At 36.2% G+C, this 25,655-nt stretch overlaps 6 protein-coding genes across 8 annotated transcripts; 2 read left to right on the top strand and 4 right to left on the bottom strand.

Annotated features, from left to right (window-relative positions):
- Nucleotides 1-797: 797 nt before the first annotated feature.
- On the bottom strand, nt 798-4,376 carry LOC102617207 (protein sym-1). 3 transcript variants are annotated; one of them, XR_371067.3, is made up of 8 exons: nt 3,844-4,376; nt 3,164-3,251; nt 2,762-2,856; nt 2,373-2,445; nt 2,201-2,293; nt 1,952-2,016; nt 1,085-1,165; nt 798-837 (listed from the first exon to the last, which is right to left on the bottom strand). XR_371067.3 is itself a non-coding variant. In XM_015531565.3 (8 exons), the coding sequence occupies exons 1-7, from the start codon at nt 4,224-4,226 to the stop codon at nt 1,085-1,087; spliced, it is 900 nt and encodes a 299-aa protein (XP_015387051.1). In that variant the 5' UTR covers nt 4,227-4,374; the 3' UTR covers nt 798-837. The 3 variants fall into 3 exon arrangements, 2 of the variants coding, with proteins under 2 accessions (XP_015387051.1, XP_006482001.1); XM_015531565.3 differs by having other exon boundaries at nt 1,952-2,038; nt 3,844-4,374; XM_006481938.4 differs by lacking the exon at nt 798-837 and having other exon boundaries at nt 943-1,165.
- Nucleotides 4,377-5,242: 866 nt separating this feature from the next.
- On the bottom strand, nt 5,243-7,627 carry LOC102617783 (protein ROOT PRIMORDIUM DEFECTIVE 1). The gene is made up of 2 exons (XM_052443805.1): nt 7,422-7,627; nt 5,243-7,348 (listed from the first exon to the last, which is right to left on the bottom strand). Exons 1-2 carry the CDS (start codon nt 7,625-7,627, stop codon nt 6,433-6,435), a joined length of 1,122 nt encoding a protein of 373 aa, XP_052299765.1. The 3' UTR covers nt 5,243-6,432.
- A 2,825-nt stretch (nt 7,628-10,452) lies between these two features.
- On the bottom strand, nt 10,453-11,934 carry LOC112498659 (putative F-box protein At1g32420). The gene has a single exon (XM_025100176.2). It carries the CDS (start codon nt 11,909-11,911, stop codon nt 10,733-10,735), a length of 1,179 nt encoding a protein of 392 aa, XP_024955944.2. The 5' UTR covers nt 11,912-11,934; the 3' UTR covers nt 10,453-10,732.
- Nucleotides 11,935-19,948: 8,014 nt separating this feature from the next.
- On the top strand, nt 19,949-21,583 carry LOC127903129 (uncharacterized). Its single transcript, XM_052443806.1, has one exon. It carries the CDS (start codon nt 19,949-19,951, stop codon nt 21,581-21,583), a length of 1,635 nt encoding a protein of 544 aa, XP_052299766.1.
- A 30-nt stretch (nt 21,584-21,613) lies between these two features.
- On the top strand, nt 21,614-22,132 carry LOC127903130 (uncharacterized). Its single transcript, XM_052443807.1, has one exon. The coding sequence runs from the start codon at nt 21,614-21,616 to the stop codon at nt 22,130-22,132; it is 519 nt and encodes a 172-aa protein (XP_052299767.1).
- A 1,238-nt stretch (nt 22,133-23,370) lies between these two features.
- On the bottom strand, nt 23,371-24,395 carry LOC127903131 (uncharacterized). Its single transcript, XM_052443808.1, has 4 exons — nt 24,102-24,395; nt 23,771-24,016; nt 23,532-23,684; nt 23,371-23,397 (listed from the first exon to the last, which is right to left on the bottom strand). Exons 1-4 carry the CDS (start codon nt 24,324-24,326, stop codon nt 23,371-23,373), a joined length of 651 nt encoding a protein of 216 aa, XP_052299768.1. The 5' UTR covers nt 24,327-24,395.
- Between the last annotated feature and the right edge of the window lie 1,260 nt (nt 24,396-25,655).

The raw sequence follows: 25,655 nt of genomic DNA on the forward strand, positions 1-25,655 counted from the left end.
TACACAATATGAGTAATGTTTCTGCTCGTATAACTAATAATAAATTAATTAAGTTTACTCCAATTGGTTTTTGACTTGTACAGCCGTAATCAATCGAACTGGTTCGAGGCCACTTCTAATCTTTAAATATCTTGTAACATAAAATGTTAACAATCAAATCCTATAAGAAATTACTAAACGTTCTTCTAACACAAAACACAAAACTATTGAACGACAATTTTGGTAATACATTACCATCGGCATGCATTATAATAATTATATTTAGTATAACCAAGTTAATTTTTTTTTTTCAAAGGGAAATTCAAAATAGGATGCTTCAGTGGCCGTGACATTTCATAAAAGAAAGTGAAGCTGCGGTGTTCACGGGGGGGCATATCATAGTGGGAGAGGTTGTTGACCTACAAAATACTGGGGGCCCTCTTTCCGAATAGAGACAAGTCTCTTGGGTCCACTGACTGGTGACGTGTCTTCTGACTTTTATCTGTCGTTTTCATCTGTCACTGTTATCTCTTGCGTTGCTGTCTAATCTTTTCTTTCTGATTGACCGCCGTTGCCCGATGGTTCCTCCGTTACCTCATGCTTGCATATGCCATGCCGTCATGTTTTATTTCGAATTTCAATTCTTTCCGCAATAAATAAATATTTTTAGCTTAGTTTTTTTTTTTTTTTCATTCACGAATATTCTTAAAATGTAATATCCATGTATCAGTGCATGGTGTGGGTGGGGGGGGGGGGGGGGGGCTGGGCTAATCAAGGACTTGCATTGACAAACTTCTTAGGAAGGATTGAGACCGTAATTAAACTACAGCCTGGCAAAAATGGGCTGACTTCATTGACCTGCATTCCATGACAAGTCCAAAATCAAATAGCGGCATAATTTCATGCTTAGAGCACAAAGTTTCAGCTAAGCAACAGAATGGAGACCATCAAAACACCACCATCTCAAGCCACACCCATTTAGATGAATACATAAATTGAACAAGATTTCAAGAATTTTCAACTTCTTAATCAAAATACATATCATGGACAACAGAGCAGCAGTAAATGCATGGAATATCAACAAGAGTCCTTCGCTTTCACAAACCTATTTCTGGAGGATCTCTTTGTGAGCTTTAAATGAGAGGATCACATTCCAAGCTAGAGCAATAACATTAGCAGCAAGGACCTGAAATTTACCAAATGGATGAAACATCACGTCCAACGACCAATATGGCAGATAATGTGAGAGAGTGCAAAAAGGATGAAGTGATTGATTCTAAACAGCAAACAACAAGCCAATAACATAAGAGACTAGCACAATCAATAAACAAAGTTATCAAAGATCGGATTTTAGAATATAGGTCAGATCCACCAAGCCCAAAGCATGGCCCTGGGATGTCTCCTTTGAATAGATTTGACTTACTTAGAAAAACTTGATGGCTAAAGGTTGAAATTATAGTTCATATCCGAACGATGGGTCGATAGAGCAGCCACGAATGAGCATTTGTTATTTCCATGCTCTAACCAACTACCTTTTCAAAATGGAGCAACAAGCTGGCAATTTTCATTAGCCGGTAAATAGCTTATCTCATAACATCCCAAATTAGACAATCAAAATGATGTGTTTGGTGTTTGAAGTGTTAACATATACAGATATACTATTTCCAAGATAGGTTACTGCATAAACAAGTTGACGTAAGGGGCTAAACAACAGACCTTTTATACTCCCTAAATGGAATACAAAAAGCCCACGCAATGGACATATCTACATTGCATGGCTGCTCATTTATTTGTCTATAACATAAACCCAAACTACTTTTTTCAAATATCACATTCGAATTCTGTAATCAATTTGGAAACCTTCCATGTACAAAACAACACATTTGCTTGATGAGGAAATATGATCCAACCATGTCTGAGTAGATTATGCTAATGTACCACAAATAGTTTGGATAAATATAGCTATCCATACCTGGAATTGTGGTGGGACAAATCGAAAGTTGAGGAATTGGAAAGGTATCCACAGTTGCCAATTAGCTACAACAGAAGAAAACCACTCCTAAAAATGAAATTAAAGTTCAACTTCAGTACAAACAATTTAAAATCAAATATACATTTTATAGGTCCTTTCAAAAAGCTGCTTTTACAGTTAAATTAGAATGCATGGAAGGTAACTGAAACTTAAAAAAAAAAAAGGAGCAAAATATTATGCATTTTCCACCTGTTGAAGTTTGGGTAGAACTTCCGATGGCCTTCCCTCAAGTGTTACCAACGTAGATAAGAAAACTCCAATAAATATGGGAGAAAAAAGGAACTGCAACACAAAACATACCTTAAATGATGAAGCGACCAAGGAGTATATTGGAAAAATTAAAGAAGAGAGATATAGTCACCTGATCTGTTAGAAGGCGTAGGAATGCACCTGATGCTCCAGTCATTGTCACCATTTTATTCAGATGTGAATACCTAAGATAACACAAGTTGTCTTAAGGGAAAGATGTAATAACCCCTTAAAAAAAAAAAAAAAAAAAATTCATCTTTTTTCTTCTTTTGGTGATGAACTCACAAAAACCTTGGTTTTTATCTAGTATTTTCAGTGGCATCAAAACAAATATAAACAGAAAAAATTATGAAACCACAAATTAAAGCAACTATAGAAATTGCAAATCATTAAAGAAATCAAAAGAGATATCTATACCTTAGAATTAGAAAAAGAGTGCAAACTTTACTATAATTATGCATCCAAATCTATGTAGACAAATGTATTGATGCGAGGCATTACCAGAAATGCAATGTGGGTCCAACTAACACCAGCCCCAGCAAAGTGAAGAGGGATGTCCTTTTGAGGTCCAGTGAAGGCACTTGCTCAACGGCGAGCTGCAACAACAACCACAACATAGTCATAAAATTGAACTTGTCATTATTTAATTAATGATAGAGATGAACTGAAAACCACTAAATTAAGCTGGCTCTAAAATACACAAGGATTTTGTACAAATAGTCTATAAGTGTGAGTGATGGGCAAATAACTGTAAAATCCAGCAGTGGTAACATTGAAGTAGCTTATGGAAATCATAATTCAGTCAAGAAAATGACAAAGTAGTGAAATATTGAGAACTCGACCAATGTAGTAACAGAGGAAACAGACACTTAATCTGGTTTAAAGTGAATGAAGAAAGTTTACCTGGCAGATTAAGTCTCCAATTAAAGTCAAAAGTGCAGATGTCACGGCTTTTGTTGCCACAGGATATTTGGCAAGAAGAGCTAAATACCTGCAATGACACACAATTCCAGTTAATATAGAATAGTTGACCATTTTATTTACCACATGATTGTGGAACTGAAATGAAATAATTAGGAGATGCACACACCAAATTATTCACAGAATAAATATTTAAAAATGAGAAGATGCATACTAAACATTAGCCTCATACAAGGCCCCGTTTCATGATTTATTCGTACGATAATTGGCATGTGAGAACATATATACTAACTAAAATCAGTTTGCTTAGAGATAGCCTATCATAAGACATTTTTAAATCTATTCATCCATAGAGTTGTCAATGATCAATTAAAATCAGAAATCCAAAAATTGATAATCTTCAATTTGAGCTTGACAACCTCAAAATCAAGTAAATGCACTTTGCATTTTGATTTCCACCCAGCGCAATGCATAGGTCTTGTGTTGTTGGCTAATAATCCGAGCAGTCAAAAATGGAACAAAAAACAATGATGGGTCAATCTGTTTCAGTTGAACTAGCAATATCTAGCCAAAAAGTACATACAATGACAAAACCGAAGAATCGAAAAACAAAAGCACACTAAGACACAAACAACCAAAAAAAAAAAGCCGAAGAATTTTACCATTGAAGGAAGGACCAGTTACTCCCACCAGAACCGCCTTCGCTTCTCCCTCCAGAATTGCCATCGCCAGAGCCTCCAGACCCACCACCAGCGCCACCACCCGAGCCACCATCGGCAACCGCTAAAACGCAAACATGATCAAAACCCAGTTGCCCAAATCTAATTTTAGAACCACCCAGATCCTTAACAACAGTTCCATGACCAAAACTCGAAGTATAAGAAGTCAAAGAAAAAGATGAACAGCCCCTAAACGCTGTAATTTGAGCTTGGTTTGCAGGAGTATAAATTTGCCGGCCAGTATGAGAAATTCGTTTGTGAGAGAATCCCAGGAAACGGGACAAGAGTGGGGATTTAAGAGTAAGAGACAAAGAAGTTGCCACCATTTTTCCCTTTTTTCCCCTTGAAAATTGTGAAGCGTTGCCCTCTCAGTTTCAAAAGCAATTAAAGGGGTTTTGGAGGGTTTTGCATTAACGTTGCGTTGGGGTGAGGCAAGTTCAACAGTTCAAGTACAGAAGTACTCTCTCTCTCTAAATATTTTGAAATAAAATTATGCGCCCGGCCCACCCACACTGCCGAATTTAAACAACAACATTTATCAAACAACTTACAATCAAAAAGGCATGTAAAATGTTAAAAAGATATATATTTTTTTAATTGTATTTTATATTTTAATTGAAGCAATATCAGTATATTAATTAATTGATTAATTGGTGAAGACTTACTTATGAGTATATATATTATTGTCATGGATGAAACACAATAACACACCACATTGCACAGCCGCATAGCAAACACCAAATTTATTCGCCATTCATAAACAGGGTTTGATGTCCTCACTAATAAAATCTTCATCGGTCCCAAAGACAAACATTACAAAGACGCTTTCTGTACTTTAGACCATAAAATTTACATATGTATTATAAAAGCATCTGCCATACGTTTCTTGAATTTACTGCCTCCCAGACTCCTTATTGTGTCACACAAAATGCATATCGCCAGAAGAAAGAAAGAAAGGAGCTTGTAAGGGATCAGTTCTAGCCCAAGATGGAGACATTGGTCCTTTTAACTTGGAAGCCCGACTCAACTTCAATTCAGTCAACTTAAACCAAAAGAGATTTGTCTTCAATTTCATTTCATCATTTGTTAAAGGTTCCAATCAACAAACTGCTGTTTGATGTCCATGCAGACTCCCTTGAGATTTACGTAGAAATATATCTTCGCTATGAGCAGCCGACGACCATAAATCTGTCATATAAACCTAGCCTAGTTTCTGACTTGCAAGACAGTCAATTCCTGCTCAACCACATTGAAATCTGGCCGAAAGATGAATTAGTCCAGGGGCCCCCATTACACAGTGCATTTTCCTCTGTTTACCTAAGAAGAGAAAGGGGAGCTGCGAAAACAAAAAAAATAAATAAAAGGAAGGAAGATAAATTAACAGTACAACAAAAGAACAGTTTGCAGACCAATCTACATTAGGCAGTGTCTTCCTGTTAAAGACGCTGCGAAATAACTGCCCAAAACCCTGCTGCTAAAATTGTCATTACCTAGCAACAAATATAAGCAAGTTACAAACAAATGTTATTCAAATTTGGTAAAATGATTACATTGCATGTAATCTGAAATCTATCAAGTGACATGTTACCACTAAATTCCCTATATATCACCTTCTCAGATTGGATGTTTCAATCATACTTAAATTGTGATTTGTGACTAACAGCTTATGATAGCAGGACACGGCAGTTAACAGATATCCAGTCTTCGTTCTTAAAATTCCACCATCTAGATATTGAAAGGAAAACTCATTGAGATATCACAAACAAGGTAATTATCATTTTTTTTTCTGCTTCTCTTTTAAGAATCTTGAGCTCCAAAGCAAATAATCAACTTAGAAAACATGAAAAGAATGGCCAAGAATAAGCATAAACATTTAATCACAACTGACTATAAACTTAATCTAACAAGAAAACAGTTACTTCCCAACAATACCATCTCTTACCTACTGATGAAGGACGCCATAAGTTCAGAATTTTGTTCCAAAAGTAAAGCACATCAAAAAGAGTACTGTAACGTATACTAAACAAGGACAGAATGTAATTCCAAGAAAGCAAATCAGTTTATGCGGCCAGGTCAAACTATTTGAAATTTATTCCTTCATCAAAATCCAAATGACATTTTTTTCACATGTTGTTGATGTTTGGTATTAGAGCAATGATTCTCACAGGTATACATATGTGGCACTGCTGTGATAAACATCTTACAACCTAAAATTTTATTAAACAAAATTATTAAATTATTTTACAAGATGTGATGCAGCACTTGATTAACAAAATCATGGATTGCAGGGAAGAAGCAACTTACCACAACTAATATTTTAAGGCTAGTTGATAATTGTGTTGATGGACAAACTGTTATGTAGACTTCTCAGCATCCATGCCTCTGCATTTCAATCAGAGAAGAAGATCTCATCTTGAAGGACTGAACATGAGTCACCACATGGCCAATTGAATTCATTCTTGAAACTTGAAAGTCAGTTTCACCACCACTATTTGCAGAAACATCAAGCTCTTTGTTCGATAAATCACAAGTTTAATCTAAATTATCATCCAGATTGTCCTTTTTAAGAGGTTCAAAGATTGGAACAACCCAGTCCCCACCTCTTGTACCTCCATCACCTATTTTACCAATTAAATTGTCACTCTCCTGCTTAATTTCCTCTAGATGTTTCAATTCCTTAGTATTTCGACAACCTAGCAAGACAAGGTCTAACATTTTCCTTCTAACGACGTAAATTGGATTAGGCTCAATCAAACACCCTCTACTGTAAGCCTCCCTCAGAAAAACTGTTTGAGTACCCCCTTTTGTAGATATATAAAAAATCCCAGGATGCTTAAGTAGCAACTCCCGCACATTAACTTCCATGGCAAAATCTTTCCTGAAATGCGACAACCTCTCAACCTCAACCCTCTTCTCAACCGTCAAGCTCAACAACTCATGAACAACAGCAACTGCACGCTTCTCAAACCTCTCGAACCCTCCACACGTACGGACCCTAACCACATTTTCTTTTCCTTCATAAGGCTTGACATAAGGAAGCCTCTGCCAATTCTTCAACTTTTCCCTAAACCCTCTCTCGATTTTAAACCCCGTTGGAAAATTAATCGGGAATGCAAAATTAGTCTCGAATTCACTCAACCACTTCTCCCTATACTCATTCTCCCTCCACTTTTCAACCAAGGCATCACCCAAATTCTTGTCACTATTAACCAGTTCGACAATTTCCAGATCAACTAATCTAAAATCATTCCCATATTTCCCTAAAATGGAGTCTCTAAAATCCTCGGGCAAACCCAATTCAGTCCTAATCAACCTCAACGCGTGGACATGAAGGGTCCCACTTTTGGACATCAACAACAATTTCTTGATTCTAATCACGGCATCCGATTCGCAGCGTCTTATAACATCAACTTCTTTGTTAATCAAATTTTCCATTTTAGGAGTGAATCTACAACAGAGGTTTTTGTTTAGAGGGTGAGTGAATAAATGGAAAACGTGAGGGTATTTGTGGAGGAAGTTACCCATGGTGATGTTCAATCCGAGGATGTTCTTCCAGCGGGACATTATCTGTACGGAGACAAAGGGGCCCCGCTTTCGAGTGGACATGAGTCGGTGGGTGTTGAGAATCGTTCTGAGTGTTCTGAGTTTGGTGGCGAGTTTGTCGAGCTGATGGTCTCTTGTTCGGTTCTCCAGTCGAGTTTGAGCTGAGTCCACTGCCTTCTTCCATCTCCGTTGCTCCACAAATGGGAACTTTGGTGACAAATTGCTGCTGCGATTCCTTAGACTTTTCAATGCAATCATCTTCTCTGAAGCTTAAAGCCAAGTTCCTTCGTTTAAACTTTAAATTAGAGGGGAAATCCTATAAATTAAAATTCCCCCCCCCCCCCCCCAATAATCCTTGAAATTAATATTCGTACCACACATTTGTGTAACCACACATTCACACCCCCCACATTTGACATAAACACTGACACACCCTTATTTGTCTCCTAACTTGTTGTCCAACTTTGCAATCTACCACTAGCAATCCAAAAACTTATAAGGGTAACGGTATAGCTCTATAATAGGATTGTCAATTAATAATAATATGTAACAGTTGTTCATATGACTGGGGACAAAAATTAGGCTATACCGTGACACCATACCCCCAATTTTGTCTTTCGTGATTGTGTTACTGTCAAATTTCATGCAGCCCCTTACTTTCTTTTCTACTTCTAATTTATTTGTAAGCATTAATTTAGGTGATTTTTAAGAACTCCGTAGTCGGCAAACAATTGGATTTTCTGAAATTGAAATGGCTTACTTTAATGGAAAGCGTTAAGTGATAATGGAAAGGCAAAAATAGCTAGTTTACCTTCAAGTGACTCACCAATATATGGGGTACTACCATTTGCTAATCTTCAACCCAAAAGCTACAAAATCAGAACATCAAAAGTACGTTTAGCGGAGATAGAGCCGCCGCCTTTGTGTTTGAGAGACACGCATACAGTGTAAACGAATAACAAACACAGTGAAATAACAATTTACACAGTAGTTAAACAATAATAACCAGCAACTGGAAATGACAAATGAAAACAGAGAGCAAAACAGAAGAGAAAGGAAACCGAAACAAAAAAATAAAATGGAACCCAAGGCCTGTACAGTGTAGTATCCTTAAAACAGATTTACCATCTACTGGAGTGCTTTAGGTCTGCTGGTAACTATTTCTCAGGATACAACGGACATGAATTTCTGGCTAAGCATAGGCTGGAAATTCCAGCGAACCACAACGAAGATGGAGGAAGGAAAAACAAGCGTGCTTTGTACTGGTTTTTTTTTTTTAGAGTATCCAAAAAACAGAAGAGGAGGTGCCTTTTTATAGTCATGTGAGGATGTAACAGCTGCTTTATATTGAATTTCCGAATTCAATATATGTTATTAAATTGCTGTAACAGCCATTGAATTTAAACAATTCAATTCAAAAAATTGAATTGCATAACAGCAAGAAATAATTGTCAAACTATTACAACTCGTTTGAATTCAAAGAAGTGTGAAACTGTTACACAAAAAAATTAAAAACGTGCCATGCAAACTTAGGTGACTTTGGACATGCAAGACACGCGAGCGCACATGAGTTCAACCAAATCAGTCTTGGATTTGCACCCCCTCTGCCAAAGATGGCCAATGGGCCGGGCGGCACGTGGCACGGCACGGGCACGGCACGTGTCCGTACGGCACGGCACGAGCACGTTTCGGTGAGGCACGAGACACGGCACGGCACGCACGTGGGCCGTGCCGGGCTTAGAATTTTAGGCACGCGGGCCTTAAAGCACGGCACGATAAGAGATGGGCCAAAGCACGGCACGCGAAAAAGCACGTAATAAGCACGGTTCATTAGTGGGCTAGCACGCGGCCTGTGAGCCATTAATAGCACGTGGGCCAAAATATATCTAAGTAAATTTTTTTAACAAAAAGTAAATATAAAATGTTATGAAATTAAAGTACAATATCTTGAAATTAAATGTTTTAATATATTTTTTAGCATAGACTTTTAAAAATTAATTTAAATCATTAAATCTTAGTTTAAATAAATATTCTAATCTTTTATGTTTATAATTTATTAAATGAATAAGTAAATATCATGATTTTAATAAATAAAATTATAAATATCATAATTTTATTTATGATATTTATTAAATGAATAATGTTATTTAATTTTATTTATGATATTTATTTAATTATTTATTTACGTTTATAATTTATTAAATGAATAAGTAAATAACTAAATATCATGATTTTAATAAATAAGATTATAAATATCATAAATTTATATATTATAAATAAAAAATAATTTTTTTTACAAAATTAATAATAAAATATTTTTCATATTAATATTAAATCATAACTTAATTAATATTTAATAGAGATATGTTTCATTTGTGAATGAAATATTTTTCATTTTATACACAAGAAAAATGTTAATTGCTCTCTTAATAAAAATTAATATGATTATGATTTTGAATATTATTATTATTATTATTATTATTATTATGTTGGTGGGCTTAAAAAAGCACGTCAGGCACGTGGGCTTGAATAAAGCACGTTAGTCACGTGGGCTTTTTTAAGCACGCAAAAAAAAAAAAAAGTTGGTGGGCTTTTTTTGGGCACGGCACGAGAGGGCTCGTGCCGTGGGCCGTGCCGGGCTCAACTGAAAAAAATGCGGGCACGGCACGGCACACGAGCCCTTATGGGCCGACCATTGGCCATAGTTACCCTCTGCACACGCTCTTATAATTCTTACTCATGCATGGTTAAGTGTTTATATATAAACACTAATCCCTAGGCTTTTTTTTTTTTTTTCATGTGGGATAAGCCTTATTTCCTTTCAAATTTCCAACTTCAAGGGTGAATTTTGAGAGACAATTTCTCATACCCAAGCACCATTTTGAGAAAATAAAATTATATTTTTGAAGTATTAACGGAATAGAATCCGATATTCACAAGAATTCTCACTTTCTCCAAGTAGGACTCACTCAAAATGTGCCCTCAAAATAGCATAAAATACTATTTTTTCAACATACAGAACGTGGAAAAGATGGGCTGGTTGCATATACTCGAAGACATTTTGAATCGTCCAATATATTTCGTTTCGTTTACCTTATTTACGTTTTAAGAGTGGAAACTATCCGCCATTTGATCAGGAAATTAACCCGCGGCCTCGGTTTGAAAAACAAGATAATTATAATTAAACATATATGAACTAAAAGAAAGAAACAAGGAATAGCTACTCAAAAAGTCACAAGAAATATATGATCTTAAACAAGGGCTAGTTTCGACTGCTGTAATCTCTCAATCATTCGGCTGGTAGTGAAGCAACATAAGTGGCAGAAACCCTAGCACGCTTTAGATCCAAAAACTTGACCACATCTTGTTCAGTTACCGGAGGGATCTTGATTGCTCTTCTTTCTTGTGTCTTCAAATCATAGATAAAAGCCCTTGAAACTAGAGAAGATTTGTACTCAGTAAGCAATATTTCACCGTTATTACTGTTGCTAACAGGGATAGGAGGTCGAAACATGATGGTGTCCAACGGAAAAACATAATCCCTCCTAATCCAAACCTCACCACCACCACGACCGTAGTCTTTTAGTATCCAAACCCTAATTTTGTTCTTGGACCTAAAATCGTCACAATCTAGCACTCCCAACTTTTCCTCAGCCTGAATCAAATCATGATGCTTGCGTACCTCATCAGGAAGTTTTACAATATCAAACTTCTCCTCCTTAACATCAAACACTGCTAAAACTGGCTTGGTTTTTCTAGGATTGGTGATGATCCAATGGATGAATCCATTAGCACACAACCCTTGGCGACGAAAATGTATTCTGGAGGGCGGGGCATCGATTTTTCTCCATGAAGTAGTGCCTAAAGTAAAGATCTCACACTCTGGGGTTCCATGATTATCAATCATCCACGCGTAGGATGAGCTGTTCGTCGTATGTTTATTAGATATGTTCAACACTTTGTAATCTCGGGAGCTTGGATCAAACCCTAGGAAATACTCCCTGAAATAACTTATCATTGGGCCGGAGAAATCTTCATCATCATCACTGACGACAAAAGTTGATTTGGGAAGATCAATGATCTCTTGAGTAACGACATTCCGCATTAAGATTTCGAAGCCGACGATGTTGTAGAAACATATGAAGCCGTTAATTAGTTGGGTGACTCGATGTAGCTTAAAGTCGGAGGGTACTGTTAAGAGGTGAGATGCTTCATCTGATTGGTGTTCAATGGTCAAGAAGTGTTGCTGGGAGAAGGAGCTGTTCGTGAAGGAAACGATGAGGGGTAAAATAGTCCCTTTGATTGATGAGTACCAAGTTTTTGATACACATTTGAAGCGCATACGAGCCTTCTCTGGAAGTATTTTGAGCACATCCATCGCCACATCATGCGGAACTGTGTCTCTTCTTTTGTTCTCCATTTTAGTAGTCTTTGTGCTGTTCATATTGCTAACTAATTTGATCATCATTATACATTTATATATATATATACTGAAACGATCGACAAAATACCGCTATTAAGGAAAATGTTTTAATTTCAATATTCAACTTCCATTTTACACCTTAAAAGATTTTGCCGTTTTTTGTTTCCTTTTTAATTGATTGCGCATTCATATTTACATTAGTTTCTATTTCAAACCTTGATTCCCCGATATTATTCTATGTTATTCAAATCTTGTGCATTTATTGCTGACAAAACTCAAAATTTTCTTTCTTTTATATACACAAATTTAAGGATCAATCACCCCTAGGTGACAAATTTTTTGATAAATTTAAAAAAATGAATTATTTTTAAAAAATATTTGAGTATGTGACAATCCGTTAACTTTTTCATTAACTTTAATGGGACCAGTAAATTAATTACAAAATAATATTTTTACCCCTAGAATTAATTATAAAATAACATTTCTACCCCTATAATGGCTACAAAATGACATTTCTGTCCCTAAAATTGGTTACAAAATATATTTTTGCCCCTACTCAATTATTTAATATTTTTTAAATAGAAAAAAATTATAATTACATCTAAGTGCAATTAATGGGCTTTTTTTGTTAAATCATACAATTGTTTTTTAAATTTCTTGTTCAATCAAACTTTGCCATTAAAATTTATAAAAAAAAATTGTTTGATTCAACAAGAATTTTTCTTTTAAAAATTGTGTGATTTAACAAAAAAAAAACCGTTAATTGCACTTAGATGTAATTTTTTATAATTTATTCTATTTAAAAAATAAAAAATAATTGAGTAGGGGCAAAAAATATAGTTGCAGCAAATTTAGGGACATAAATGTTATTTTGTAATTATTATAGGGGCAGAAACATCATTTTATAATTAATTTATTGTTTCCGTTAAAGTTAATAGATTGTCACATGCTCGAGTAGCTTTCGAAAATGTTTCACCTTTTTAAAATTTGTCAAAAAATCTGTCACCCAAAAGTAATTAACCCTAAATTTAAATCAGGTTGTGATGGCTTGATTTTAGCATAGAGTAATGGTATAGCCATAAACTCTTGTATAAATTTAATTTGTACAAACTGATGTGGCATGATAAAATTGGTTGAATTAAATATCTCTTGACCCACATGATTTATTTATATTATTTTATATTTTCATTCAACCAATGAATTAATGTCGTATCAGTTTATACAAGAGTTTGTAACTGTATCATTACTCTTTAGCATATTAAAAAAGAATCAGTTTTTTTCTTGTTAAATAAATATCTTTTAGTTACATTATGCTCATATTTACGCACAATCACATAGAATAATGATCTTTAAAATTGATCGTTGGTGGTACAACTGTAAAGATAAAGGTTAAAATCACACACTTACAGAATTTCCACCATATTTGATAAGCGCCCATTCATAATCAATTAATCATCACATAATTGTGAAGCGATATTAAATAACTAATTAGCATGTGACGGTACTTTTTACATTCTCATGTCATTGGCCAAAGTAGTCATGGCTTAAATTTTCTATTTAAACTTAATTTTCTCCCAATTGCATATCTTGACACCACCATATGTTGTCACATACACAACAATTAATTAAAGAAAAAAGTTATGAAATCGTTCGGATGACCCGTCGTCCCCTCCATTCGTACAACTGACACGTGTAAATAGCATGTGCTGGTGCATACTCTGTGATCCGTCTTTTACTTTTGAATGGAAATGACGCATCATTCTTCTTATTAACATGCTAACAACATGACACTCCATGCTTTCTTGGCAAGCGACCCATCATCTACGGTGTTGAATTCCAAGTTATTTTAATTGAAGTAAGAGATTAATCATTTTTTAGCAGTTGCATGGAATAGCAATCTTAACAATTGTAATTGTCCTATAAAAAAAAAAAAGAACACACACACATGCCTAAAAGTACTAGTAATCATAGCATTTGAGTTCCAACTATTGTAGGTCGTAAATTTTATAATTTACAAAATTACTTATTTATCATTTAATAGACACGTTTTTTTTTAGGGAAACATGAAACTTTATTAAACAAATAACTGAGAAATCAACCAAGGAGGTGAAACATGCATCCACTCTCCCAGACCTGACAAAGAAGCCCCACCCTAGCAATAAAATGGCAGTGGAGTTTCAGATCTCCTAACAAAAGAGAAAATAACATCGCCTAAGAATTGAGCTAATGCTCTACAATCATAGCTCTACAATCACCAATAATAAGGCCGAAGCCATTACGACTAAAACTATCAACAAACAAAGCATTGAAAAATTGTAAGCTGTCCATTTCAACAATAATAGGAAGGAATGGTAATCCCCTGAGCCAACTGAGAACTTCTCGCACGCCAATAGCTTCAGCTTCCCGAGCTATCCATTTAATAGAAACGTTATTCAACGTGATTATGATAACAATTCCAATTACAACTACAACTATTAATTAAAATTAAAAATATAATTATTGATCATGGTAACATAACAAGATAATAAACTTTGGCCATATAAACATACCATTGGCCATAACATTTTAGACTTGAAATCCACAAACTTCAAAATTTTTTCTCATATTTTTTGAATATGAAATTCAATTTTCAGGTTTCGGTCCGATATTTTTCCCTCAAAACTAGAACCGAATAAAAAAAATAACCAAAACCGAATAAAAAATTAACATTCTTTTTATCTATTAAAATAGTGCTAGAAGGCATGATTTATATACTAAAATAGTGTTAGAAGGCATAATTTAGTGGACACGAGAAAATAAGAAATTAAAAAAAAGTTAAATTTTGTAAGAAAATTTTAAAAAATTATAACTATTTAAATTTTAATGAACCTGCACGGAATTTTGGTTTAAGTTCGATTATTTTATTTTTTAAACTTTTTGATTCTATTCTTATTAGTTCTTTAAAATTCAATACCGAATTGATACATTGTCCACCCATAATTAGCATTTAGCCATCAACATTATTATTTCTAAATGACAATAACAACAACAGCGACAATTAAAAAATATTAAAAATATTTTAATTGGCACTCAGATTGTAAATGGCATGATCTTTATTGGGTTTCAAAAAAATAACATGTCGTGCATCGGTAAATCGTTCGAAAGACCCGTCGTCGTCCCTTCTATCTGTACGACCGACAGACGTAAATATTATGTATCAACGCATACTCTAGGTGACTCACCGTTTACGTTTTCAACGATAACGACACGTCTTTCGCTTTATTAACTTGTCGACAATTTGAAGTCTCTATGCTTTCTTGGCAGACGACCCGTCATTCGTGGTGTTGAATTTCAAGCAATTTGATGAATATCATAAGGCAAACACCAACTTACAGCACTCACAAAAATATGCGTGAACAGTAATAATCCCATGTAGTTTTTGTGTGTGCTGTAACTTACAGCCGGCTGTAAGTTAGGGGCTCCCATATGATAAACATCTTTGGCTTTTATCCTTATCCGCCACGTCAGAGCCAGTGAGCTCAGAATTTTGACTTTGATCCAAGCCAAACTGCCTGCCTGAATAATAGCTCGATCATTTGACCTTTGAACCTGTCACTTCAGGGTTCCAGTGTTAGACAAAGCTAACCCTTTATTCTTCGTAGGCTAGGACCCGCTACGTCAGTAAGATCAGACATCATATTATCGTTAGTGGCAGTATATTATTCTCGTTCGTTTATTATTTTATTTTTCTTTCCCAACTTTATCAATTTGGATGAAAATTATGATATTTCATGAGGGGATATATGCTTGTGCGATCCAAGAGGTACCTTTCTGTCACACACACAAAGTGTGTTGATAGTTGAGGTAAATATATTCGAAAATTTATATATATATATAATTTATTTCTTAACAAAAATTAAACATGATTAGAAAGTGTCACTGTGTCAGGGGTATCTGTCCATTTTCCGGAACTCATTGGCATATTCCGATTTGGCATCACAATCATACCATTTCTGTCCTACAATGAAACTTTTTGTTTCAATAAATGCCCCTTTTTTTCTTCTGCAAATTCTCACGCTTGACCATACACATAGTATTCCCACCTGTTGATGTTCAAGATGTTAACCGTTAATCGTTCAGTGATAATCACTACCCCAACTGTGGAAAGTTGGGTAAGCATACTGATTCTATTCACTTGGCTGGCACGGCATTAATTTCCACAGAGAGTTTGATTCCCTTTTGGTGGCAATAATTTTGAGTGCAAATTGCTTCTTCTTTTGAGAAGTATTAATGAGTCTAATAGTTTTACGTTCTCAGCCATTAATTTATTAATTAATCTTGCATGCATGCATACTCTAACCCTTATTTATGTTAACTAATTTAAACCTTGATTCCATGATATTATTCTAAATTTTCTCCAGGAAAATGTTATATTAATTTATGTATATTTATTACTATGATAAAACGTAAAATTTCTATTATTTTTTATACAAATTTAAATGAAGGTCATTTTGTAACGTGATTACTTGATATATAAGTTACAAAATTTCCATATACGTGAAACCATATTTTAGATAATTGATAATCAGAACATGCCTATACTCACATGCATACTGTCACATCATTTGTCAAATTATTAATTCACAGTCAAAATTTTCCATTTCGACAAAGACTTTTAATTCCCGATTATTAATACATTAACTTCACCATTATGTGCCTCACAAATTAAACACAATTGATTTATTATATGATTTTTATTTAGTGATAAGTTATCCGATGTTCTCTAATAAAATCTTGCAAATGTAAAATTTTATATTAAAAAATATCAACCATAATATTATGATCATAAAGGAAAGTTTAAGTACTTGATATTTTAATAATTTGACTTTTTTTTTTTTAAATGGAACCAATATTTTATGCATGTAAATCTTCGTAGATAGTGGCAGACTGCTGCAAATTTTCTGAGTACAAGATATCTAGCGCGGGTATGAATAGAACGTAATTAAAAACACAAAAGTAATACAAGCAAAACAAATAAAAGCAGGGACACATAGTAAAAGCAAACACACGATTTAATATATATATATATATTAATAATCTGATGGGCAGCCCTTCATCTTTGTTCATGACTACACACATAAACAGTCACTTATTCTATATAATTTTAGATGAACGATCCCGTCCATTATAATTTGGATAGGTTGAAGGGGGCCATATGCTCGAGCATATTACTTGGACTCGGACTTGGACTGCATCTGCTTCTTGCCCTCTCTCCAGTGTGGTTAGTCACAACTGGGAAAGTGCGGTCACCAATGGGAACGAAGTCAGCTCCGGCAGTCGGTGGTGGCGCCTCCGAGTTACTTGCACTGGCACCATCATTGTGGAAAATGGACCTGGTCATCCTTCCTCGAACGTCTCCTTGGTTTGGTGGTGATGGAGGTTGGTTGGGTGGTGGGGGGTGATAAACCGAAACATACTGGAAACCAGGTTTCTGGTTGTTGTTGTTTTCCCGAGACATTTTGGCTGCTGAGATATACTACGTACTGGGCAGAGTTTAAGATGTGCAGGATGAGTACAGATGAGGCGTAACACATCTATTTATAATTGACTGACTTACATGAGGCTGCAAAATGCACCCTCGTGTCCTTGTTGATTGGAGAAAATTTAATCATAGACCAAAATTCTAAGCAATGTATTACCTGAGTCCTCCTTGTTTATAGCTTGGGAAATTGATTTTCGAAACTTCTGTTGTCTAAATTATATTTCTACAAACAAAAAGACCACAATAAACAATAACTATAATTTTCAACATTATTGGAAATTACTGATCCCCACATGCTTACTATTTAAACTTGCAAGTCTTTTCTGACGTTTGGACCATGTAACATACCTATTTTCTGACATATGAATGTAATTAACCTATTTTTCTCTAATTTATAAGTTCTCAATGTTTAATTGGCGCATGGATAACTAAAACCTAATTGACCATAAAACCATGACAAAAGGATTTGCATTTTCTTCAATAATATTTGAACTTCTTGTCGGATGTTTTATCACTAATTGATCAAGAGTTGCTACCTTGCTAGTTATAGATTCATTAATCATCTTGATCGTTAATCAGTGCATTTAAGCAACTAATTCTCAGTAACAAACATGTGTTTAAAAGTGTAATTGCAGACACTACACCTAGAAGCCATAAGTGAAAGTGAAAAGTATAATAACACACTCAAACACACACACATATGTTTTTAAGTGCGGATGTTCTTATTTTTTTTCAATGCAAACACATTATTAAGACATATAATTTAATAGAATCAATGTTTAATTTACTATAAAGCTATGTGATTAAATAACATATATGTTTGCACTCACTCTATTAAAATGCATAGTTTAATAGTATGTCCACATAAAAGAAAAAAGAGATAGTAACCGCGTGAGAGAAGGACTAACTATATATAATGAGGACATTAAAATTACATTTTTTCATTAAAATTATATTTTTTTTTAACAAAATAATGAAGTGAGGATGTCGCGCGCACATGTGTGTTTGTAAAGAGAGAGAGAGAGAGTGGAAACATGTAAAACCAAAACCAAAATGTGAAAGAAAAAGATATCATGACATGCAAGTCTATTCTAGCTTGCATCATGAAAAGTACAAGGGAAATTTACAAAAGTAGCCAAAAAAATTAGGCATTTTTCAACTTTAACCCCTCAAACTTTTTTCTATCATAACTAGCCAAACACCCTATTTTTGGACTACATTACCCTCATCATTTTCATCAAATTTACAAAGGCATGCCACTTTCCCTTATCAATTCCAGCACTTCCACCACTTTTCCCTTTTCAACTTAACAAATTTCATCACTCAACAAACTCCATTACTCTCAATAAATTAGCAAATTTCATCAAACAAGTATTACATAATTGAAGATATAATTATCAATTGGAGAGCTTCTTAAGGTTAGTTTATACTCTTACCATAACCTAAACTTTTAATCTATTGATTTTATCATTTGAGTTCGAAATTGAAGTGAGTTTTTATTGCAAATGTTGTTATTTTTCATTAACAAAACAATGTGACTTGTTAAAGTAGTTAGTTTGAGTTGAGAAATGAAAATCAATCATTGAAACCCCTGAAAAATCGAGTAAAACAGAAGCCCAGAACAAGTGAGACATGCACCTGTCTCACATAAATCTACTGGTTTTATGTGAGACAGGCACCTGTCTCACTTGCCTGTCTCACCAAAATATGTGCGACAGGCAAGTGGGACAGGCGTGTGAGACAGGCGCCTGTCTCACTTGTTACCATTGGTTTTATGTGAGACAGGTAAGTGGGACATGCGCCTGTCTCACTTGTTACCACTGGTTTTATGTGAGACAGGCAAGTGGGACAGGCGCCTGTCTCACATAAATTTGCTGGTTTTATGTGAGACAGGCACATGTCCCACTGCCTGTCTCACTAAATTTAAGTTATTTTTCGAAAGTAATAACTTGGGCTGCATGTGTCCGTTTTATGCGTATAATATATCATTTCGAAGCTTACGATGAGACGAAGTAAATAAAAAATTGTATACTTCATTTTATCCACATAAATGTACTGCATATTCATTTTTACTAGGTTTTGTAGCGTGAAATCTTATCTCTTTTGTTTTTTTTTTAGGTTTAATGGATTCCGTTGTACTTTAATTATGTTATGACGGTTGGTGGGAGACATTAGCAGATGGCCGTACGGAGTACGTGAATGCGAAGAATACAACATTTTTAGTTCGGAAAGATTGTACGTTTGAGCAATTTATGGCAAGGGTGTATGAAGTTTTACAGATAAATCCTATTGAATATAGTTTGTCGATGAAGACAACTTTGAGATCTAGTAACACAATGTATCGTGCATGTTCACTACCTATGGATATATTTAATGATGAAATGGTTAATGTTGTGCTGCACATGGCCTCTGATGTGGTCAATTATGGATGCATCCCTATATTTGTCACCACACATCCTCGAGTTCCGGCCGAAAATCCTGAGCCACTTGTGGAAAGTGAAAGTTCGTTTAGAGCAAACGAGTCTGTCCCTGATATTGAGGAAGAGGTGTTACCATAACAAATGTCGTTCCAACAACATTACTCACCAGTCAACGAAAACAATGACACTATTGATGATAATGGCATTACGATAGCGGATGTTGAAGATAATGTGTTACCATTAGGGACATCGTTAGGGCAACATTACTCTCCATTTCAAAATAATGAGTTCCGCAGTTATGATGATCCTGGTTATAACACCAACAACACAGAAGCTGATAATGTGCAAGGCATGAACTCCAATACTGAAGTTGATGATAGGGACACTGGTCATTCCGATATTCCTATCAATAATGAGGATGAGCATCAGTATGATATTCCTGTTAACAATAGAGAGAATCGACCCATTCCTCCGATGGCCCGTTCGAGGAGGAGGACAACAGTTGATCCCCTGGTGAGTCTTGCTCCAGTTTTGCCTTCAAACTTGGTTGCTCCAGACTTAGTTAGAAGCTGTAATTCTGCCGACATTGGTGTGGGAAAGTTGTTTGTTGAGAAGAATGAGTTAATACTGAAATTGTGCAAAGTGGCCTTGCGGGAAAAGTTTGATTTCAAGATTGCACGGTCCACAACGACACGCTTTGAGGCTCATTGTTCTTCGGAATCATGTAATTGGCGTCTTCGCGCAATAAGAGGTTCGGATGAGCATAATGTTCCTTGGGTAGTGAGAAGAGTTGACAATGTTCATACGTGCTCTAATGAGGTTTTGCCTAGTGGCCTCCGCCAAGTTAGGAGTCGGGTTGTTGGCCATCTTATCGCGGATAAATTTATTCAGGATAAACGGATATACACGCCGAATGACATTAGAGCAGACATGCAGCAAGAATACGGGGTCCAGTTAACATATCAGCAAGCATATCGGGCTAAAGAAGTCGGTCTTGAAATAGTACGAGGGTACCCTGTAGAGTCATACAACTTACTTCCCAAATACTCTCACGTTTTGATCAAAGCGAATGAGGGCACAGTGACACACCTCCAGCGGGATGGAGATGATAATTTCTTATACTACTTTGTTGCGCTTGGATCTTCCATTAAGGGCTTCACACAGTACATAAGGCCTGTGATCGCTGTAGATGGCACTCATTTGAAGGGGCTATATCGTGGAAGCATGTTTGTAGCAACATGTCTGGATGGTAATAATCAACTGTATCCGTTAGCTATTGGGGTCATGGATTCAGAAAACAATGATGCTTGGGAATGGTTTATGACGAAGTTACACGGAGTGATTGGCGATAGGCCAGAGTTAGTATTTATCTCTGATCGATGCACTGCCATCAAGCGAGCCGTTTTAAAAGCATTTCACACTGCTAGTCATGGAGTTTGTTTTTACCATGTCAAAGGCAACATTAAGTCTAAATTCAGGATGTCCAAAGCTATTTGGGATCAATTCGAGCCAGCTTTTATTAATGCAGCAAAGGCATATGGACACGAAGAATTTAAAAGACAACTTGAAGGGTTGTGGATGCTCCACTCGGCCGCGGCTGATTACTTAGAGAATAATGTGGGCACGTGTAATTGGGCAATGTCCGAATTTGAAGATAGGAGATACAGCATACTTACCACCAACATTGCAGAAAGCGTGAATTCTTTAATGAGGGAACCGCGAAAATTTCCTGTTACTCATCTTGTTGATCACTTTAGAAAAACATTACAGCAATGATTTTATGATAGGAAAATTGTCGCTGAATCGATGAGCACTCGTCTAACGACGTGGGCAGATGAGATAGTCGGCGAAAGGAGAATTTTGGCCGAAAGAATGACTGTTCGGCCAGTGTCTCAGCATCGATTTCATGTTTTGGGTGGTGGTATGAAGGAAGGGATAATTGACATTCATGAAAGAACTTGCTCCTGTAGAGTATTCCAACTCGATCAGCTTGTTTGTGCGCATGCAATTGCTGCTTGTCTGATCGTCCGTGTGGATTACATAAGTCTTTGCTCTGATTATTACTCTAAAGATTCATTGGTCATGGCATATGCAGAACCAGTAGAGCCAGTTGGGGACATGACAGATTGGGACATTCCAGAAGAAATCCAGGAAATCAGAGTTAACCCACCGATCGAAGCACCACCACCTGGTCGTCGTCTAGAGTTAAGAATTCCTTCTATCGGTGAGGATGTTAACCGAAGAACTGTGAGATGTGGTCGATGCAACCAACCAGGTCATAACCGCAAGAGATGTAAAAATCTCATTGTGTCGAATCCAAACTGACTGTGTCGTTGTAACTAATTATGGATTATGAACTCTTATTATAATTTATATTACAATTATATGTAATGAGGTATATTATGTTATGTTCATTTGCATAATGAGTACTAAAGTTGATCAATAATTACTTATAGCTAAATATATGAATATATCAAAAGTTTATATCTATTAGAAAAACAATCTACATCCATACATCAAGTCTTAATACAATACAACGACTTACAAGGCAATATCGCCCGTGAATATATCTACAGCAATTTTCTTCCTGAAGTAATGCCCGTGGCTACTATCAAAATCAAGTTTTAGCCCGAACATCAAATACATTGTAAACAGCAACATAAATACACCGCAATCACCACTTCCAGGTGATTTTTGGGGCACATCCTTAACGATTCTTACTTTCCAAGGGTCGGCACTCTGCAGCTCAGATCGAATGTTGTAGAATCCAACATCTTGAAGCTATTGGGGGAAGACGACCTGAAGAGGTTTGAATTTACGCAAATATGTTTTGTCCTCGCGAAAGGTAACCAACGAGTCGTAAATCCGCATCCTCCTCACGCGAAGGTCCGCTCGAGCTAGTACCCAATGATCGCCGCCCAAATTCACAGGGATGAATATCTACATAAATAAATTGGTAAATTAGTATATTTTATACACAATTACCATAAGATTGAGTGACAATTCTTACCATATCGACATCCGTAAACGGTTTGGACATGAGATCTTCCCGCCCATGCATATAGCTGCTCAAGTTGTTGCCATATTGTAATGAATTGACATCACAACTACCATTGTTCCATAATTGCTTTAGGAACACCTATTACACGATGAGTAGAAAATTAATAACATTTCGAGATATTTAAAACATCGAAATTATAATTAATGATTATAAAATTTGAAAACATGCCCAAAAGTATGTATCTGTATGCGTGACGCGTTGTGGTAGTGCATTTGGAAACCGCCGTTGCTTCTCGCTGATCAAGCGGTAATACGTGTGAATATGCTGTGAAGGGATTATACTAAGTAAATTTATATCAATATCCATGCCAGCAGAAATATTATTGTGTATTGTAATGTACTAACCATTAAACACGCTTACCTCGTCACCAAGCCACCCCATCGAAGCATTGCCCATGAGTATTTCAAAGAAATTTTGAGACTGTTGGACGGGCCGATCCACGGAAATGTTGCCGGCAAACCACTGATCAAACTCTTCACATAGTCTTGAGTCTTCTAGTCCCCTAAGCGGATTCATATCCATACTCGATCTTTCATCAATTTCATAGTCCGTAATGTTGAGTGCGGGTAGAGGCCTGACATTCCTAACTCTCTTGAAAGGAGGAATGAAGTAAGGACTGCCAAATATATACGACGGTCGGTACGGACGCCCAAACTTACTAACGCCGGGAGGTGCCTCCGTGAATATCTGTACACTGTCATCACATATGTCCCCATGTAGACTGTACAAGGACATAGGGGTGTGCTCGTCGTCATTACCAGCATCAATATGCGTACCATAGCCAGCATCAACGTTCGGACCATAGCAATCTGGGGCCTGTTGTTTCGAGGAGATGAACATATTAACATAAGTTCGGGTTTGAAATCATAATAACATAACGAAAACATACAAAACTTGCTCACCGAGGGTGCGGGGCCAAACGGAGAATCACCGTACGCACCCTTTGAAGCACCCGCGCCAAACGAAGCCATAAACCCCATGACCGCTGCTCTATATTGTTGTGCTTCTCTGCGTTCCGCCATAAGTTCTGACCTCAGTTCGTTAATGGAACTGTGTCCAGTCTGAAGTTCCGACCTCAACTCGTGAATGGAAGACTCTATTTTATCCAGTCGTCCAACGAAATAATCATTGCGGAACTTAGTCCTTGCCTACAATTTACGCAAATAAGAAAGTAATGACAAAATTTCGGATAGGTATATGTGCATTGTAAATGTTCAGGACGACAGAAGTTACCTCTGGCTCATTTCTGTCATCTGAATCATGTGCGGATTCATAATGGTCGTCGGCAGCACCGGCATCCTCAACAGGACTCTGCTGCAGTCCTATTGGGCTCGTGGGGTCAGGATCCACCTCGTTTGGCCTTGTACTGGATGGCGCATTGATTGAAGGCTGGTGCTGCACCAAGTAAAACAGAAAACAGTAAATACCAAAAAAACAAACATATAAATGACTTTGCATCCGGTTTTCAATGATACTATAGATGATACCCACATTACAGACCCAACTTGGCAAATATGGCACGTAATCCTCGACACTCTTCCAATAATTTGTGGCTCTCTCCTTTGCATTCGGTTTCAGGGTTTGGAAAATGGTGCCATCCTGTCGTAAAGATTACCAAATTTCCAATTAGTATAACCATATATTATGTAATACTTATATACAGACATACATATAAATGACTTACAAGACGCTCGTTCAGGTATGAATACACTTCGCCGAAGTTAATATTTGAAGAAGCCACAGGCTTCCATCGCACGATCCGAGCACCCTTCCTCTTAATTTTCTCCACCCACTCTAATGGTAGTCCTTCGATCGCTTCAAAAATCCATGCCTTCAACAAGGAAAGATATGAAGTAAAAAAATGTGTCATTAAATATTTATTATAACAAAACTAAGTTATAAAAAAAACTTCTTCACTCACATGCACTGCCGACGTAAAGCCGTAAAAGTTGTATTTCTCAATTCTATGCAATGGATTTTCTGCGCTTGCCTTCTTAAATTTTTTGGCTTTGCCGTTCAATACATTATCAATGCTTTTATATATTGTTTCCCATGACAAACGACCCCACGGAATACTTCGAAAATGATTTATGTCATCTACCTCATTAAGTAAATTGAAATTGATTTGACAATGATCCTTTCTTCCGTGTAGCACTCTATCAGCAAAGTAAAACATGGCAATTTTTAGCGCATCGGTGTCATTCATAGTCTTGAAGCGTAAGTTCATAAATATTTCCTCGAACTGGCCAAGATTTATATCGCGAATCCTGCCTCCAAAGTACTTATTAAGTAACCTATGATTTGTTTTATGCTTCGTCAGGAATACTTTTTCGCCATACCAAAGTCCCGTTACTAGGCACCACTCTCCAATCGATAGCCGTATCAAATGGTCGCCAACTTGAAACCATAACTCATCTTTGTCATTTCCATCGCCATGTGACACTTGCCGAAGCAATATATTGTGCACAATCACGCCACTAAATGAATAGCTCCAGCACTGTAGGAAATGCCCAAATATATCGTCTTTGAATAGCTTCAACTGTTGCCTTGTTAATTTTTCCTGGATGGCATTAACAACAACATCTAATTTGCACATACTCGTGATACGCCTAGGGAAGTGATCAACATAAGGTATCTTCATCATTCCCGGTTCTTTAATCGGTCCGGGTGGGTTATGCAATGCTAATTTTGATTTGCCCATTTATTTGGTACAAGTTAAAAGTATCACACATTAAAAAATTATGAACAAAAGAAAAAAAAATTAAGGCAACACTGCGCACTGCCTCT

Source organism: Citrus sinensis, chromosome 6, assembly GCF_022201045.2.
Source record: "Citrus sinensis cultivar Valencia sweet orange chromosome 6, DVS_A1.0, whole genome shotgun sequence".
NCBI lineage: Eukaryota > Viridiplantae > Streptophyta > Magnoliopsida > Sapindales > Rutaceae > Citrus > Citrus sinensis.

Bases quoted from the DNA above. Each gene is read 5' to 3' on its own strand.
- LOC102617207 (XM_015531565.3), bottom strand. From the start codon at position 4,226: ATGGTGGCAACTTCTTTGTCTCTTACTCTTAAATCCCCACTCTTGTCC. The intron at 2,857-3,163 runs GTAAACTTTCTT...TTGTTGTTGCAG, and splicing joins TTGGAGACTTAATCTGCCAG to CTCGCCGTTGAGCAAGTGCC. The intron at 2,294-2,372 runs GTGACTATATCT...TTTGTGTTGCAG, and splicing joins TACGCCTTCTAACAGATCAG to TTCCTTTTTTCTCCCATATT.
- LOC102617783 (XM_052443805.1), bottom strand. From the start codon at position 7,627: ATGGAAGAAGGCAGTGGACTCAGCTCAAACTCGACTGGAGAACCGAAC. The intron at 7,349-7,421 runs GTAACTTCCTCC...CCTCTGTTGTAG, and splicing joins CGGATTGAACATCACCATGG to ATTCACTCCTAAAATGGAAA.
- LOC112498659 (XM_025100176.2), bottom strand. From the start codon at position 11,911: ATGATGATCAAATTAGTTAGCAATATGAACAGCACAAAGACTACTAAA.
- LOC127903129 (XM_052443806.1), top strand. From the start codon at position 19,949: ATGTCGTTCCAACAACATTACTCACCAGTCAACGAAAACAATGACACT.
- LOC127903130 (XM_052443807.1), top strand. From the start codon at position 21,614: ATGAGCACTCGTCTAACGACGTGGGCAGATGAGATAGTCGGCGAAAGG.
- LOC127903131 (XM_052443808.1), bottom strand. From the start codon at position 24,326: ATGCAAAGTCATTTATATGTTTGTTTTTTTGGTATTTACTGTTTTCTG. The intron at 24,017-24,101 runs GTAACTTCTGTC...CGTAAATTGTAG, and splicing joins ATGACAGAAATGAGCCAGAG to GCAAGGACTAAGTTCCGCAA. The intron at 23,685-23,770 runs GTGAGCAAGTTT...TCGAAACAACAG, and splicing joins CGTTTGGCCCCGCACCCTCG to GCCCCAGATTGCTATGGTCC.